The following is a 16,578-nucleotide window of genomic DNA, read 5'->3' on the forward strand; positions in this document are numbered from 1 at the left end:
AGTTTAGTGGTATCATCTTGATGTCTTTTTTTCTGTGTTGTTGAGTTTCTTTTTCCCACTTAATTTTTTGTGCTGAGTAGTTTATATATTCTTTTTCTCTTGTTCATTGTTGATTTTGTTTATGCTCAGTCTCTATTTTTTTTCTTGTATTTTATCTTGATGAGTAGGATAGTTAGTCTCCTTTGTGGTTACCTTAATAAGTACCCCTATTTTTTCTAAGTTTAAACCTTTCATTTCTTTATATCACCTTGTCTTCCTCTCCATATGAAAGACTTATGACTACATTTCTTAGTCCCTCTTTATTGTTTTAATGTTGTCTTCTTTTACATAATAACATCGCTGTTCCCGTTTTGAGCTTTTTTTTAATCTTGATTTTTGTGATTTCCCTGTCTAGGTTGATATCTGATTGCTCTGTCCAGTGTTCTAGTCTTGGGTTGATACCTGATATTATTGATTTTCTAACCAAAGAACTCCCTTTAGTACTTCTTGTAGTTTTGGTTTGGTTTTGATGAATTCCCTAAACTTCTGTTTATCTGGAAATGTCCTAATTTCACCTTCATATTTGAGAGACAGTTTTGCTGGATATATGATTCTTGGCTGGCAATTTTTCTCCTCCAGTGCTTTATATGTCATCCCATTGCCTTCTTGCCTGCATGGTTTCTGCCAAGTACTCTGAGCTTATTCTTATTGGCTCTCCTTTGTAGGTGACATTTTGTTTATCCCTAGCTGCTCTCAAAATTCTGTCTTTATCTTTGGTTTTGGCAAGTTTGATTATAATATGTATTGGCGACTTGTCTTTTAGAATCTACCTTATGTGGAGTTCTCTTTTAGAATCTGTCTTATGTGGAGTTCATGAGCATCTTGGATAGATACCGTCTCATCTTTCACAGTATCAGGGAAGTTTTCTGCCAACAAATCTTCAACAATTCTCTCTGTATTTTCTTTTGTCCCTTCCTGTTCTGTACTACAATTACTCGTAGGTTATTTCTCTTGATAGAGTCCCACATGATTCTTAACTTTTCTTCATTTTTTAAAATTCTCTTATCTGATTTTTCTTCAAATATATTGGTGCCAAGTGCTTTATCTTCAAACGCACCAATTCTGTCTTCCACTTGCTCAATTCTGCTCTTCTGACTTCCTATTGAGTTGTCTAATTCTGTAATTTTATTGTTAATCTTCTGAATTTTTGATTGCTGTCTCTCTATGGATTCTTGCAGCTTATTAAATTTTTCATTATGTTCTTGAATAACCATTTTAATTTCTTCAACTACTTTATCTGTGTGTTCCTTGGCTTGTTCTGTGTATTGCCTGGTCTCCTTCCTAATTTCATTCCTGATGTCTTGAAGAATTCCGTACACTAATTTTTGAATTCTGCATCCAGTAATTCCAGGAAGGCACCTTCATCCAGAAGAGCCATTGATTCTTTGTTTTGAGAACTTGTTGAGGTGATCATGGTCTTTATGTGACTAGATATTGACTGTTGTCTCCAAGCCATCTACAAGTTATTAGTTTATGTTTGCTTACTGCATCCTAGCTTCTCGCTTTGTTTTGTTTTGATATGCCCAAATCAGTTGCTTGAGTGAGCTAGCGTGTTTATTTTTGCCTCTGAAGCTCTGACGTCTTGTCACCAGATCCTGCAGCCAACTCTTAAAAACACCTTTTAAAAAATTCTAAGGCTTCTTAGTTTCTACTATGGAAAATGTCACTTTTTATATATATCTTAGATTTTCAAAATATCAGAATAGCTGAACTGTTGTTACTTCAACATTAGTGATCATCAGAAATGGGTATAATTTATAAAACTCCCCAGAGTCTTCATTAGAAATACTTAGTAAAACAATTTGAGTTCCATAAGAACACTGTTTCTATACTGCTGAGCAGTGTTGTTTTTGAGGAGCACAGGTGTACTTGCCCAGCTCCAGCACCATATGCATTCCTCAGCGTCCTCACTCTCGTGAACTCAGTCTCATCTTTAGGGAATCCTGAGTCACGTGTAGTGTATATGGGCCTGATCCTGCCTAAATCAAAAAAAGGGTTAGTGGTACAACATCCATTTCCTGGTATACATGTGTAATACTCTGGCCAAAGGTGCAACCCAGCAGGAGGCCTGTGGTGCGATTAATTACGTTTGTGTGTGGCCTTTCTAGCCATGGTCTTGTGACTCCCACCCAGGTGACTGGATGGAACTGTACAAATAAGAACAATTGTGGCCCACTGAGGGGATTGGTCAGTTTTGCCTTAAAAGAGATCCAAGTCCAGAGCAGAGAGGAGAGCCCACCACCACCAAAGAAGGAGAGACCCAAAGCAGAGACCTTCAGCAGATGGTACAGTGGGCTTACTGGCCCATAGATGAAAATAGCTGAGTGCCTCTGGGCAGAGACCGAGGGCCAGGGAGAAGTCTACGCCTAACCCACAAATTTGGGACTTGCCAGCCTCCACAACCACGTGAGCCACTTTTTTAATATGGTTCGTGAGTTCTGTGAGACATTGCAGCAAATTAGGGAACCCAAAGACAGAAGGGAGAGTACTAAGGAGAGAGGGAGTAGTTGATGTTAGAGATGATGGAGTGGTATAGCAGCTTGGAAAAGTTAGACATCTGGGATGTCTTTAACCTCTGCCTCACAGGAACCAGCTCTGTCCTGAACCTTATAAAAGAAATTATTCCTTTAACAGGCCTTCAGACTGGGAGTGGTCCATGACCTTGGTTAAGACAAAAAACAAACCGAAACCAAACCCATTGCTGTCGAGTCAATTCTGACTCAGAGCAACACTATAGGACAAAGTACAACTGCCCCATAGGGTTTTCAAGGCTGTAAATCTTTATGGAAGCAGACTGTCACATATTTCTCCTGCAGAGCAGCTGGTGGGTTTGAATTGCTGACCTTCTGGTTAGCAGCTGAGCACTTTAACTGTTAAGCCAGGTGACCATAAAGCCCACAGACCTGCACTTTTACTTGGGCACTTCAAGGTTCATGTGTCAGGCCAGAGAACCGGGACATGAAGATTAAAGTGACTCTGAGCCAGAGGAGCAAATAGGCAGCTCTACCCCTCTATGCCCAACAGGACTGAAGGACCACAGGCCTTCAGCAACAACATGATCACTAAGTAAATGAAAATAACTGGATTAAAGAGAACCTAGAAAAAGGTGCACATATGCCTCTTTACCCACAAAACAGGTTTCAAACATTTTCTAAAAATGAATTTTAATTTACAAAGATTTTAAGTTATCACTATATGAGCTTCTCGAATTATCTGGGAGCTGTCTTTCATACGATACTGGACAAACAGAAAACCGAACAAGCCCTAAAGTGCACATAATTCATTTCTACACCTTCTCTTTAAGCTCACTCATATAATTTTCATTGCCAATATAAACAAACCATTCCAGAGATCTTTCCTCCATTTTGGACAAAAACAGAAGAATTTTCTGATAAACTTAGCATGGCCGTCGAAGGGTCTTGGAGGAATGAAAGGGCCTCACATTTTCTCTTTAAAAGCATTTTAACAAACCTTCAAATCCATGAAAAATACAATGGCTTAATTGTCTGGGTAAGACCACTAACTGCCCGACATCACGTGATGCATTTGAGCAAGGCTTCCCAGACAGTGAGCGTGGCAAAGTCTGGAACGGGCCACCGGTGAGCCATGCTACCATGGGAAGTGAGGCAGAGCTGGGGCAGCTCAGTCTGCTCTGTGAGCCCGTTACTCAGTGAGCTGCATCATCGCTGCTGTACTCTGTGCGCCATGATGTGAAAATGGCTGGGAATCCTGGATTGCACCATTCACACTCTAAAGGTATGACTTACTCATGGCTGGCCAACCACAGTAGGAAACTTATATATATATATATATATATATATATACTTTTTAATAATTCAGCGTTTTAGAAAATACATTAGAAAAAAGAGCAAATCTTTGAAGCATAATACAGGTAAGTGAAAAGGGAGGATTAGAAAATAGGATTGTATAATTGAGACAGTAAAATGGGCACTTCCCTTAGCATACACACATACCAGTGTTAACCATCTCTCTCTAGAGGGTGGGGATAACAGGTATTTCACAGCAGGGCCCATTAGCCCACCTGCAGCTCACCTTTACATCAGCTGGGAGCGCATATGGGAAGTAGATGCACGCTGCTCAACTGTGGCTACTGCCACCTCTTTCTCGTTTTTCCCCTCCTACCTCACTGATCACTCCAGAGACTCCACAGCCTTGAGAAGACCCCATAGGTGGCACCTAATCTCCTACATAAGCCCGGGAAGCTCCAGACATAAAGCCAGAAAGACTAACCTACACTCAAACACCCCTCTGGTGGCTGCTCTACCGATCCCCTCACTTAGATGGATCCTGCAGGCATACAGCTGCCACAGACCCAGGACCACTGGGGAAACTGATCCTGAAAGACAGCGGCTGCCCATGGAGCAGCTTTCCAAAATCAGCAGACTGGTGGTTGGTTTTGATAGGAAACTCATAGGGTAACAGCCCTTCACTCACTCAATACATGCCCAGAGTCTAATTTATCTGGAAAGTGGGAGTTCTCTGAGCAAGAAGATGGCCAACTGTTTTATTTAAAATGTCACCTAAAAGCTACGCGAACTAAGGCATTCCTTCAATGCACAACTTAAAGGCGTGACTACCATTCCAATCATTTCAGAGGAGGGGCAATGAAAGCAGAGGCCCTCGGAAGGCTAACCAGGATGAGTCATGGACCTGGTCCAGCAAATACTACTTGCCCTCCAGTGCCCTCTCCTTTTCCTCCTTATAACTGAACCCTGATAACTAGCTACACACAGGAAAGACTACATTTCCCAGCCTCCTTAAAAGACAGCAGGCAAAAGGAGAATGAAGAACACCAAGGACACAAGGTAATTACAAGCCCAAGAGACAGAAAGGGCCACATGAACCAGAGACTACACCATCCTGAGACCAGAAGAACTAGATGGTGCCCGGTTACAACCGATGACTGCCCTGACAGGAAACACAACAGAGAACCCCTGAGGGAGGAGGAGAACAGTGGGAGGCAGACCCCAAAATCTCATAAAAAGACCAGACTTAATGGTCTGACTGAGACTAGAAGGACCCTGGTGATCATGGCCCCCAGACCTTCTGTTGGCCCAGGACGGGAACCATTCACAAAGCCAACTCTTCAGACATGGATTGGACTGGGCAATAGATTGGAGACAGATGCTGGTGAGGAGTGAGCTTCTTGGATCAGGTGGACACTTGAGACTATGTTGGCATCTCCTGCCTGGAGAGATGAGAGGGTGGAGGGGGTTAGAAGCTGGTGAAACGGACACAAAAAGACAGTGGAGGGAGACAGCGGGCTGTCTCATTAGGGGGAGAGTAATTGGGAGTACGTAGCAAGGTGTATATAAGTTTTTGTGTGAGAGACTGACTTGATTTGTAAACTTTCACTTAAAGCACAATAAAAATTATTAAAAAAAAAAAAAAAGACAGCAGGCATGCACCCTTTAGCCCTTCTTTCCACTTCTTCCATCTGGCTGCCTGGGAGATGAATGTGAATGCTATGGCTCTAGTTGTCAGGAAGAGAACCACACCTTGAGATGACAAAGCAGCAGCAGAAATGGGCCAGGGTCCTTGAGCTGTCTTCCTAGAGCTGCTTTCCTGTCCTGAACTGCCTACCTCTATATCTCATCTATGTGAGAGAAAAATAAGTTTCAATCTTGTTTAAGCCATTGCTATCTTGAGTTTCCTTTCACATGCAGCTGGATCTAATCCTAAGTGACAAAGACATCAATGACTAAGAACACAAGATAAATTTCCTGTCTCATGAAAATACAAACTCCTCAGGAACAGGCAACTTGTCTGGTGTACTCCCCACTGTACCCCAGTACCTACAACAGTGCCTGGTATAGGACAGACATTTAAGAAAAGAGTTAAAAATAATGCCCTCAGTGACGATGACTGCACAACATTGGGAATCTAATTAATCCCAACAGATTAACTTAAAAGTGGTCTAAATGGCAAAGTTTATGTAATATATTTTACCATAATTGAAAAAAAAAAAATACGTTTGGCTCAATCTCTCTCTTTTTTTTTCTTTCTGTTTTAACAAATCTTTACAAGGTATCATTCTAAGAAAACAGGTTCAGAGAACTGAAGTCTCCAGTGCACTAACCCACTTATCTGGGTGCAATGCTTTATGTGCAGTGGATGAAAACACAGCTCTTCAGCCTCAGAGCTATTCTGAGTTGTCTTTAGGGTCTTCACTTCAGGGGAAAAAGAGGCATTATCTAGAAAGGTCAGTGGTTGAAGACAGGAGAGCTGAGCTGCATAACAATTGCTGAGGCACACATGCAGGCGACCCAGGAACACGCACACAACCAACCAAAGAATAATATCAACAACTCCCTACTTCAGCTAATGTGGAACAGGAGCAAAAGGAAGTGTGGGGCAGGAAGACACGGCAGGAAATTCAATGCGAAAAGCACATCAAAATTTCTGAACCCTTTGCCAGGAAGTGTGACAATCCCGTGTGCAATGCCCAGAAGCCCTCATTAATTCGCTAAAGGGAATGATGTCATCCTGTGGAAATACGCCAGGCTGAGCCACGCCTGCCCTGGCCAAGACTGCTGTCACTGGTGCTGCTGCCGCCACTGGTGCTGCTGCCACAGCTCCAGCCCCTGCCCATCCCGCTTCCCTGGCAAGTGGACAGCAGCTGATGTAACCGCACAGAAGCAAGGGAAAGGAAAAACAAGTTTCTGAATCACGTTAAGAAAAAAAAAACCAAACTTCTTTTAATTTTAAAGTTCTTTGCTCTCAAAACAATCTGGACGTCCTTAGTCTTAATAACAGCCTTTCATTTTAATGACAGAAAAATGACCTTCCTGTTTCTAACTAAGTCACACTTGCTGGATTCCAAAATGAACTAAGGAAGGAACTGAAAGATTTTTCTTTTTTAGAGCTTCCTCTAAGCCTGCCAACAAGAGGATCCATAGTGCCTTAATCACCAAAGGGAATGCCAGGGCAATGGACTCGAGCTGTAGCGACCCCAGCAAATCCCCACACCCACTGATGCTAACATAGCAGACAGAGAGCAAGAGAAACACAGAAAGATCCATAGAGTGCATCACATTTTGAGGTGGGGAAAATAAGGGATTCGTATTTTCAAAGAGAGTCAACGAAAACAATGAAGAATACTGATTCATTTCTTTTCTTCAACTGTGATATCTGAGATAAAGACTATCTGAATACTTTTTGACTACTGAACTTACAAGACCAACTCTGAAATAAATGGTGCAAACAAAATACAAACACTCTTATAAGAGCAGCTTTGCAGCTTCCTGATACTGTGGAAAGGAAGAAGGTCAGAACCTTCCAAAGAGACTACTGAATTTTCCAGTTAAGAAATTCTGTTTTACTTACACTTCCGTTCCAGTTCTCTCATTTCTTCTGGTGGAATTTTCATTTTATCAATGTGCTCACGTAAAACACTAGCCCATTTCTGAAGAGATTCCATCACAGTCCAAGGCCTAGACATGTCTGCAACAAAAATGACCAGGGTCTCTGGCAAGGACTCAGCAGAAACAGCAAACTTCAGCAGGCCTTTGTGGTACAGGTCTCCGTCCAGAATCCACACATTGCAGCGCGTGTGATCTGGGAAAAGAAGTGAAGGTAAGTTACCGCGTGATAATGACCATCAGCACTGTTTTGAGAAGAGCCACAAGGAAGAACTTGAAGGTGACGGCCATAGAATTCCATGCGGGATGTAGGCAGAAATCCTAACCAGAAAAGGGCCCAAGTGCTCAGTGGATGGCAACTCTCAGTCTTGGTGCCTCCGAACTTTCCAGACCTTAAAATTAAAAAACTACCATAAGAAATGAAGTGTCCACATTTAAAAAGATTTCAGTAATATCTAAGGAATGAAGTCATTTTCACTTTCAACAAGAACCAAAAGATACTAAGGAAAGCAGCAAATGTTCCCTGTTCAACTGCGCCATAGTTAAAATAATCCATTCTCCTAAGATATCAGCAATCTGTGAGGCAGTGAGCTGTGCCAAAGAGCCTGTGGTTAAACAAACTCTTCTTGTGTCATTCATACTAAGTAACACATTCATATACCATGAAGGGGTCCCAAAGAGACAGGACCTTTGTATTTAAACAGCAAGCTAAAATCATTCTTATAGAAACTGAGACGTAAATTACTGGATACTTGATAACACTAAGGAATTACAGTTATTTTGGGTTTGATAATAACAATATGGTTATGCTTTTTAGAAGTTTTTATCTTTTATACTTACACTTGGGACTATTTACAGATGAAATGACATAATGTCTGAAATCTGCTTTGAAATAATCCTGTGTGGAGTGAAGTGCAACGAGTGAGGGTATAGCTGAAACAAAACTGACCAAGAACTGGTAGCTGTTGAAGCCAGGTGATGGGTACCCAGGCTCATGGTATTAGTCTCTCCACTTCATATATACTTTATAGTTTTCATAATAAAGAGTTAGAAACATATAAACTGATGTGCAAATGCTGATATTTAAGGAAGCACGTGGTTCTAAAATCACACCCGGATGATCCAACTGCAGAAGACAATTCTTCAAATCAATAATATATTTTTTAAAAGTTCAGATATCTTTTATGAGAACAATTTTTCACAAAAGCGCCTTGAGGAAAAACTCCTACCATCAAAAATATCGCTTCATTAACTTTTTCCCCCAATAAATTCCAACATACACTTTAAAAACCTTCTTCCATTAGCTACCTTTTTAAATAAAATCAATTCATTAACATGCTGCAAAGGCTTATATTCATGTCTTTATTCCAACATTATAATAAAATATCTACATCCAGCTACATTTTCAAACTCTAATATATCTTAGACAGTAGTTTTGGTTTAGGTTCGGTGAATGCCATCATAAATACTGCTCTTCAAGGGAGAATGAAGAAAGCCAAAGACACAAGGGAAAGATTAGTCCAAAGGACTAATGGATCACAACTACCACTGCCTCCACCAGACTGAGTCCAGCACAGCTAGCTGGCGTCCAGCTACCACCACTGACTGCTCTAACAGGGATCACAATAGAGGGTCCTAGACAGAGCTGGAGAAAAACGTAGAGCAAAATTCTAACTTACAAAAAAAGACCAGACTTACTGACCTGACAAGAGACTGGAGAAACTCCAGGAGTATGGCACTTGGACACCCTTTTAGCTCAGGATGAAGTCACTCCTGAGATTCACCCTTCAGCCAAAGTTTAGACAGGCCCATAAAACAAAACGAGACTAAAGGCACACACCAGCCTGGGGCAAGGACTAGAAGACAGGAGGAGATGGGAATTCTGGTAATAGGGAGCCCAAGGTCAAGAAGGGATAGTGTTCACGTCACGGGGTTGGTAACCAATGTCGCAAAACAGTTTGTGTACTAATTCTTCAATGAGAAGCTAGTTTGTTCTGTAAACCTTCATCTAAAGTACAATAATAAAAATAAATAAATAAAAGTAATCAAAAAAAAAAAAAAAAAAATACTGCTTTCTACCCAAAGCCTGTGAGTCTGAATGCCTACCCAGCACCAGGCATGCTTCCCTTTTTCCAGTCTCACTCCTTGCTACACACTACACATAATTCACCCACATGCCTGGAGAGCACACACACCACACATGATGTTAAACAGATGCCCCCAACCCTGTAGGCAGAGGTCCCTTGGCATGTAGTGTCCCACCACAAACTAGGGACAAGCCAGAGACTATTTTCTCTATCTGGGTGAACGTCTGTAAGAGCGTATATTTATAATCTAGTCATACCACACAATAAAAAAAGACGAGGGCTGAAACACATATAATTAACCATAAAGATAAGGGCAACCCTTCCACCAAAGAACTCACAAGTGGGAGGCCTAAAAACAAAAACATAAATGCACACACAACCTTAAAAAAATCTGACATAAACGTTAATGTACTTCAACTCAAAGGCAAGTGAATAGATTAATTAGCATGAGGCTTTGGCATGAAATACATTCATGCCATCTTGAAACAGAAGAGGCTGTAAAGACTCACAGAATATCTACACCATATTTTGTACCCTGAAAAGGAATTAACACAAAAGGGTACTAGAGTTACCAAGTTTCAAGCACTCTGCTACACCTGACACACAGTATTTCTCACCTACTGACCTGTAAAACAAGCACTGGTACCTCAATTCTACTAATGAGGAAAATGAGATGCACAGTGGTTGAGTTACCCAAGGCCACACAACTAGTAAGGGCAGGAGTGGGATTCTGAACCAGCTCTGCCTGGCTCCGCAACTAAAGTCCCACAATAATCATGCCGGCCAACAAAGACAGGAAGCAAAAGACTCAAACACATGTGAGGCCCTCCAGGCTGGCTCATTAGCCTGAGTCCACTAAGAGCCTGCCCAGGCTGCAGGGGGTCTAGACGGGCACCTGAATGCCTCTGTCCTTTTTACACAGGAGAGCACTAGGCACTAGGTCTACCTCCTGCCTTCCTTTCACATCCTTTAGGGGAATATTCAGCATGGCAAAGGAAATGTAGGGGAGGGGAGGCAGGAATCAAATCCCTGGGGCTCTACGATGTCCACTAAGTTAACATTAATACAAGGCCTCTTTCCAAGTTTTCACAAGAGACCCCTACTCATGCCCTCTACTAATGACTCTTGGCAATCACATAATTATAGCACTGGGAAGGACCCTAGCCAGCACTCTTCATTTTACCAGTAATTGAACAAAGGTACTTTATATTTAGGCCACATAGATAAGTTCCCTACAAATAAAAAGACCTAGGCACCAATAATAATTTAAAGTCATTCAAAAAATCTAACACAAAGAGTAAAAGATTACAAAGGAGGCATTACTGAGTCCTAGTAACTGGAAATTATTGTTCCAATCCAACTCACAATTACAAGAAACAATATTCAAAATAATATCTAATCCTTAGAAGAATGCTTTTAGTCATCCTAACTACTCTGTAGGTAGAAGACTATTACAATCTAGGTAAGGAATTAAAAAACAACATTATCACCTCCACATCCCTAGCGCCTCTACCAAACACAGGAAATTAGCTTTTCTAAACTGTCACAAAGAGACTAAGAAAACTCTCTTGTGAACATGCTGTTACACTCCAAGCCATACCAATTTCAGACTCTCCACTAGAACCAGGCAAAGGAACAACAGTGCCCAAATCAGCTGCCAACCATTTCTCTCATGGAGAAAGCCAAAGCTTTTAAAGACACTGGTTTTTACTATCTTTATATGCACCTGAAACTTTACCCTCAGTATCTCCTTTTAAGTGGGGGCTGGCCAGAGCAGCAACCAACAGCCCAATTTCCCATTTTTGCTAACATTCTATGTGGGAAAGTGGGGAAGGTCCTTCATGAAACATACACATCATTTATTCCCTTGTGACTAATTCTTGTAGAATTAAATAGAAAATTGAGACTGTCTGGACATGCTGCAAGAGCTGCAACCAGGGAGTCGGAGTCCTGCATATACCCCTGATGTGGATCAGTGCTTTCTTTACTCACCATCTCGGTCCTCATCGTGGATGCTGAGGTAGAGATATTCTAGGCCTCTTCCTTTTTTGCCATGCTCAGCTCCCTGTAGCTTAGTCATAAGGGTTGTTTTACCAGAACCATCTTCACCTACAAATGATTTTCACAGACAAGGACAAAGACAAAAGTGTACTGTTTATTCTGTGCAAAGATGAGAAGTCCTGACATTTGAATGATGACGAACAGCTAAAAATTTCATGCAAAGCCTCTGTCGAGGTCTCATCTGCATTCATAAACAAGGCAGGCTTTGCTGTAAGGGTGGCTGGAGGGATGGGATTGAAGGCCCCAAATTCCAAAATGACATTCTACTGTAGTTATCCTTACCTCACAATAGAAGTACTAACTTAGGACCATAGGCCCTACCTACAATTCATAACACATACATTTGGAGAAGTGAAAGGGGAAAATGGGTATAGTTTCTCACAAAGTAAATGCTTACCACAAGGAAAAAATTTTCAAAATATAATTAACCTCAAAGTCTGAGAACTCTGAATTAAAAACTATCTGATCCTGCCTCACAACCATTAAGGACAGAGATTATTATTCACTTCTGATTTTAGTACATCTCCTTCATTAACATTCTTAGGCTGGGAAACGATGAAAATAATACAGACCTAAGCAAAACTCTTAAGTACGGTCTCTGTAATTATCAAGCATATTCTCATCTCCCTCTTCCCAACTAATAAACCCCCTGTCCCCTGGCAAAAAAACAAAACCCTAAATACCAAGGAGAACCACCAAGAAGAAACATCAGCAGGTATCCCTGGGATTAAATAATATGGTATTTCAGAACATGAGCACTAAAAGGCATTCCACAGATCAAGAGCTTTCTCTCCACCCCCAGTGCCACTGCTTCATTCAGGCCCTCCACATCCCACCTAGACCATGGAGAGCACCTGTCAGCCTGACTTCAGTACCTGCTCATTTCCAGCCACCCACCACTCTGCTGCCAGACGTATCTTTCTAAAACACAGATCTAGTGATCTTGACAATTTCTAATAGTTGCCTATTGCCTGCTGCAGTGGTTAAGACCTGAGGGCCACCACTCAGAAACACTGGGAAAACCATTACCTCAGTAATTCTTATGAGGACTGCAGGATGGAGGTGAAACAAAGGCCCCTGAAGATAACAGCCTTTCAGGAAAAAGCACCAACTCTTCACCCTTTCGCAATATGCCCCCAACTTAACTCATCAAAAATCTTCTGCAAGAAGCATCTAGCTGTTTCCAAATCTCACACCCTCTTGTCACCTCTGTGTGCCTGCAAACACTGCCCCTCCCTGACCCTGCCCATTGACACTTATCCTTCAAAACAGCAGACCCAAAAATTACCTTCTTTGAACTCCACCAAGCAGTGTGATGCTCCCACACTAATCTGCCCCCCAGTGGCATGGTGCAGTGCAATCACTAACACATCTGTCTCCACTGGACGGATTCCCGTGCAGTGTCAGAGATGTCTGTGCAGTGCCCCTGCCCCATCCACAGGACCCACTCGACAAATAGCTTTGCTGTGTGAAGGAACCCAGTCAAACTTCCTCAACTGTACGAAAAAAAAAAAAAAAACGAGGCAGAAAGGTAAAGCGACCTGACTCGGGTAACTCAGCAGTGGGGTGGAGTAATGCAGAAAAACCCTGGGTGTTGACTCCCAAGCGTCCTGTTCAGCCCCTAAAAACGTCCAAGTGCTGCTCATGAAGACCAAGGAGCTACTGTGACATCTCCCTACAGCTCCAACCCCAAGTCACCTCGTTCTCCCAACTCCTCGACCGAACCTTATCATCTACTTCCACCGCTCTCCACCGGGTAAGGGCATTTAAAACCAGGCTGATACTGCGGCCAAGTGACCGAACGGATGTGTTGACAACCCCACGCCAGTACCACGGGGCTCTCTAAAAGGAGCAACATCCCAACCTCGGGCGTGGTGGGCTTGGCCACTCTCCGGCTGGCCAGGCTCTGCAGTGCCCTAGCGGCCGAGGCAGGCTGCGGGGCACAGGAAAGCTGAACCTGCGGAGGGCCGGGCGGCCAAGGCGCGAGAGGGGCGCCCGCCTAGCCCACCCAGCTCCCGGGCAACGCCCGCCGCCGGCGCTCACCGAAAACCAGGATGTTCTTGCCGGACGGCAGCTTGGACCTGGCGCGAGTGGACACTTCACTCAAGATCGAGGACCTAAGGCGACAATGACAACAGCGGTCAGCCCCGGAGCCGGCCCGAAGCCGAGACCCCGGACCTAACCGGCCGGCCACTCTGTCCGACGATCCGACCCAGCCTGGCCGGAGAGCTCCCCACCCCGCCGCGTCCTCCCCGGTCTGGCCGCCCCGCGGCCTCACCACAAACTCTGGCCCTCCTCCTCCTCAGTGGTCAGGTCACCGGCGGCCGCGACTGCCGGCCCGTTGGGGCCCAGCAGCAGCTTCTTCTCCACCCCCACCGGCGCCATCTTGCCAACTGCAGCCACAAAGAGGGCCCTCCCCCGGGCCCGCCGAGGACCCGCGAGGACCCTGGCGGGGCCGCCCGCCGCCCGCCGCTCCCGCGCTGCGTCTCACGGCGGCCGCCCCGCAGGGTCCGCGCCGCCCGCCGCGTCTCGCAGGGCTCTGGGCGTCCGCAGATCCCCGGAGGGTCGAGAGGCCTCTGCGGTGGCGGGCGGCGGTCAGGCGGCCGCCGGGGCAGCCGTGCGCAGGGAGGAGCTGGTGGCGGCAGGAGCAGAGCCGCCGGGGTTGGGGGCGCGCTGGCGGCCTCTGCTGGCCGAGAGGCGCAGCGGCGCCCCGCCCCGCCGCGGGTCCTCGCTGGGCTCGCGGCTCGGCTGTGCTGGACAGCTGAGGCAGCCAAATGGACAGACCGGGAAAGTCCAGGCTTCGGAATCAGACTAATACGCGGTACTGGCATTTATCCAGCGCTTTACCGTGTGCCAAATGGTACATGGTGTCGTACCTTGTCTCTCTGAATCTTATTCCACCCACTTACAGTTGAGGAAACTGGAACTCAGACATTTTAAGAAAACTGCCCGAAGTCCCAATGCCAGAAACTAGCATCCTGGTACTCCGAATCTTATTCGCCAATATTAAACTATCCTATCGTGAATTGTGCCTAACCCTAATCAAACCCTGCATTGAAAGACAACCCTTAAACGAGACCCCAAAATCTTCATAAATAACTCCGCTTTTGCCCTCCTCCTTCCTAGATCCTGTAAGACTGTCGAGATAGTGTCTTTAGTGCAATAAACGATACATTTGGCTTTGCTTTATAAACAGGTTATTTTGATATTTTCAGGGATCCAGCATTTGATATGAGAAATGGGAGGCTTTAATTTCCCCAATAAAAGGGGCGGGGAGAAGACAAGTGAAGGGGATGTGAAAGGGCGAGGGGGAGGGAAAAAAATACAGGAGTCCACAATAACAAAAAGTGGGAACCACCCAAATGTCCATCAGCTGATAAATGGGTTAACAAAATGTGGTCTATACATACAATGGAGTATTATTTGGCAATAAAAAGAAGTACCGATGCATGCTACAAAATGAAACTTAAAAACATTATGCCAGATAAAAGGAGTCACTGGGTGGTGCTGACGGTTAAGGTCTGCTGGGCTGCTGACCAAAAGAAAGGTTAGAAGTTTGAGTCCACCCAGAGGCACTTTGGAAGAAAGGCCTGGCAAACTACTTCCAAAAAACCAGCCATCGAAAACCCAATGGAGCACAATTCTGCTCTGACATATGAGAGATTGCCATGGGTCAGAGTCTACTCCATGACAACTAGTACTGGTCCTCTTATTGTGGGGTTAAAAATAAAAACCTTTAAATAATAGTTTGAGCCTAAGAGTTGCCTACCTTAACAATAATCTGAGAGCTTGTCATGTAAGATGCCAAGAAGTATCTTGAGTATAGTCCATATAAACCGTTGGGTCTCTAGCAAAGCAGCCAATTTCCTACTCTCCCCTCTGCTGTCAGGGTATACTTAGGGTCACATTTCTCTCTGTGCATGTTTTACAATGAGGTGTCTAGTGGTCAGTGACTAGGTCCACGAGAGGACATGACACACTGTTCTGCAGAAGCATGAAGTAGCTGGGGATTGTAGGCCTGAAGGATTTAGACAGGGAAGGAGAAAGTGGTAGGATAGGCACCTTTTTCTCAAAGGCTGATCTCTTGAAAAGGGATTTTCGGGATTCTGTAGAATGTACCCCCGAGAGGCACATTTCATTCAGCATAAGGAAGAACTGGTCATTATCACCCTGTGAAGGACTGACTTACAGACTTCTGAGGCTATATAGTCACCAATGTCTAGATTATTGTACATTAGCCATGCTCTGGCAGGGAACTATAACTGAAGTCAGTTCCAACTCTAGTGTTCTGTGATTATTAAAATTATTTTTATTTTGTATTGAATTGGCCAGTTTTGAATTCCTAAAGCCAAATAGTCCTCTAATAAGTCATTATTATTTTGCCTTCCTTTTGATTTGTCTTCATTTATTACCAAATCTCTCCATCTGAGGAAATAAAAGCAGTTCATGTTAACCTAAATTTAGCCAGGACGTTAGAATGAAATTTCAAAGTCTCAGGAGGCAATACAGGTTATTTTAAACATGGTGTCACTGACACAAAACAGCGTCTAAACCACAGTATGTCATACTCTTGGGGGCGCTTCTGTAAGTATTGTTTGGTTTTTCCTTTTCATATATAAAGTCCAATCAATCAAAGAACTGTTACCAAAGACCCACTTTAAGCGGAAAAAATGTTTAGACTGTATATAAACAATGTTAAGAGACAACTTCTGATTATCTTTACCAATAAGGCTAAGGCAACAGGAAAAACGTTTTCCCTTGTGACCTAAAAAAACTTCCATAAATTTCATGAAGTATAAATTAAAATAACCTAGTAGACTATTTAAATCATGCCCCTAGTGCTCAGTACATACTGACAAATAATGTATTCATTCCCACTTTAAATGCCACAAGGAATTTTCCTAATTGTAAATTATTCTCTTACCTAAAAGAAATTTTACATTTAAATAAAATTTTCTGCTTATTGATCTTATGAAATTTTCATTGTGGGTCACAAAATAAGAAATTTA

At 43.4% G+C, this 16,578-nt stretch overlaps 1 protein-coding gene across 1 annotated transcript in view; it reads right to left on the reverse strand.

The window, feature by feature from the left end:
• DYNC1LI2 (dynein cytoplasmic 1 light intermediate chain 2) overlaps nt 1–14,154 on the reverse strand; it is a 31,777-nt gene extending 17,623 nt beyond the window's left edge. Inside the window, exons 1-4 of the mRNA XM_049864710.1 lie at nt 13,848–14,154; nt 13,613–13,686; nt 11,501–11,617; nt 7,387–7,617 (exon numbers count right to left, since the gene is read on the reverse strand). Of these exons, the coding sequence (XP_049720667.1) occupies nt 7,387–7,617; nt 11,501–11,617; nt 13,613–13,686; nt 13,848–13,954 (529 nt within the window). The 5' untranslated portion in view covers nt 13,955–14,154. The remainder of the gene's footprint in view (nt 1–7,386; nt 7,618–11,500; nt 11,618–13,612; nt 13,687–13,847) is intronic.
• Nucleotides 14,155–16,578: the final 2,424 nt, after the last annotated feature.

This window comes from Elephas maximus, chromosome 21 (genome assembly GCF_024166365.1).
Source record: "Elephas maximus indicus isolate mEleMax1 chromosome 21, mEleMax1 primary haplotype, whole genome shotgun sequence".
NCBI lineage: Eukaryota > Metazoa > Chordata > Mammalia > Proboscidea > Elephantidae > Elephas > Elephas maximus.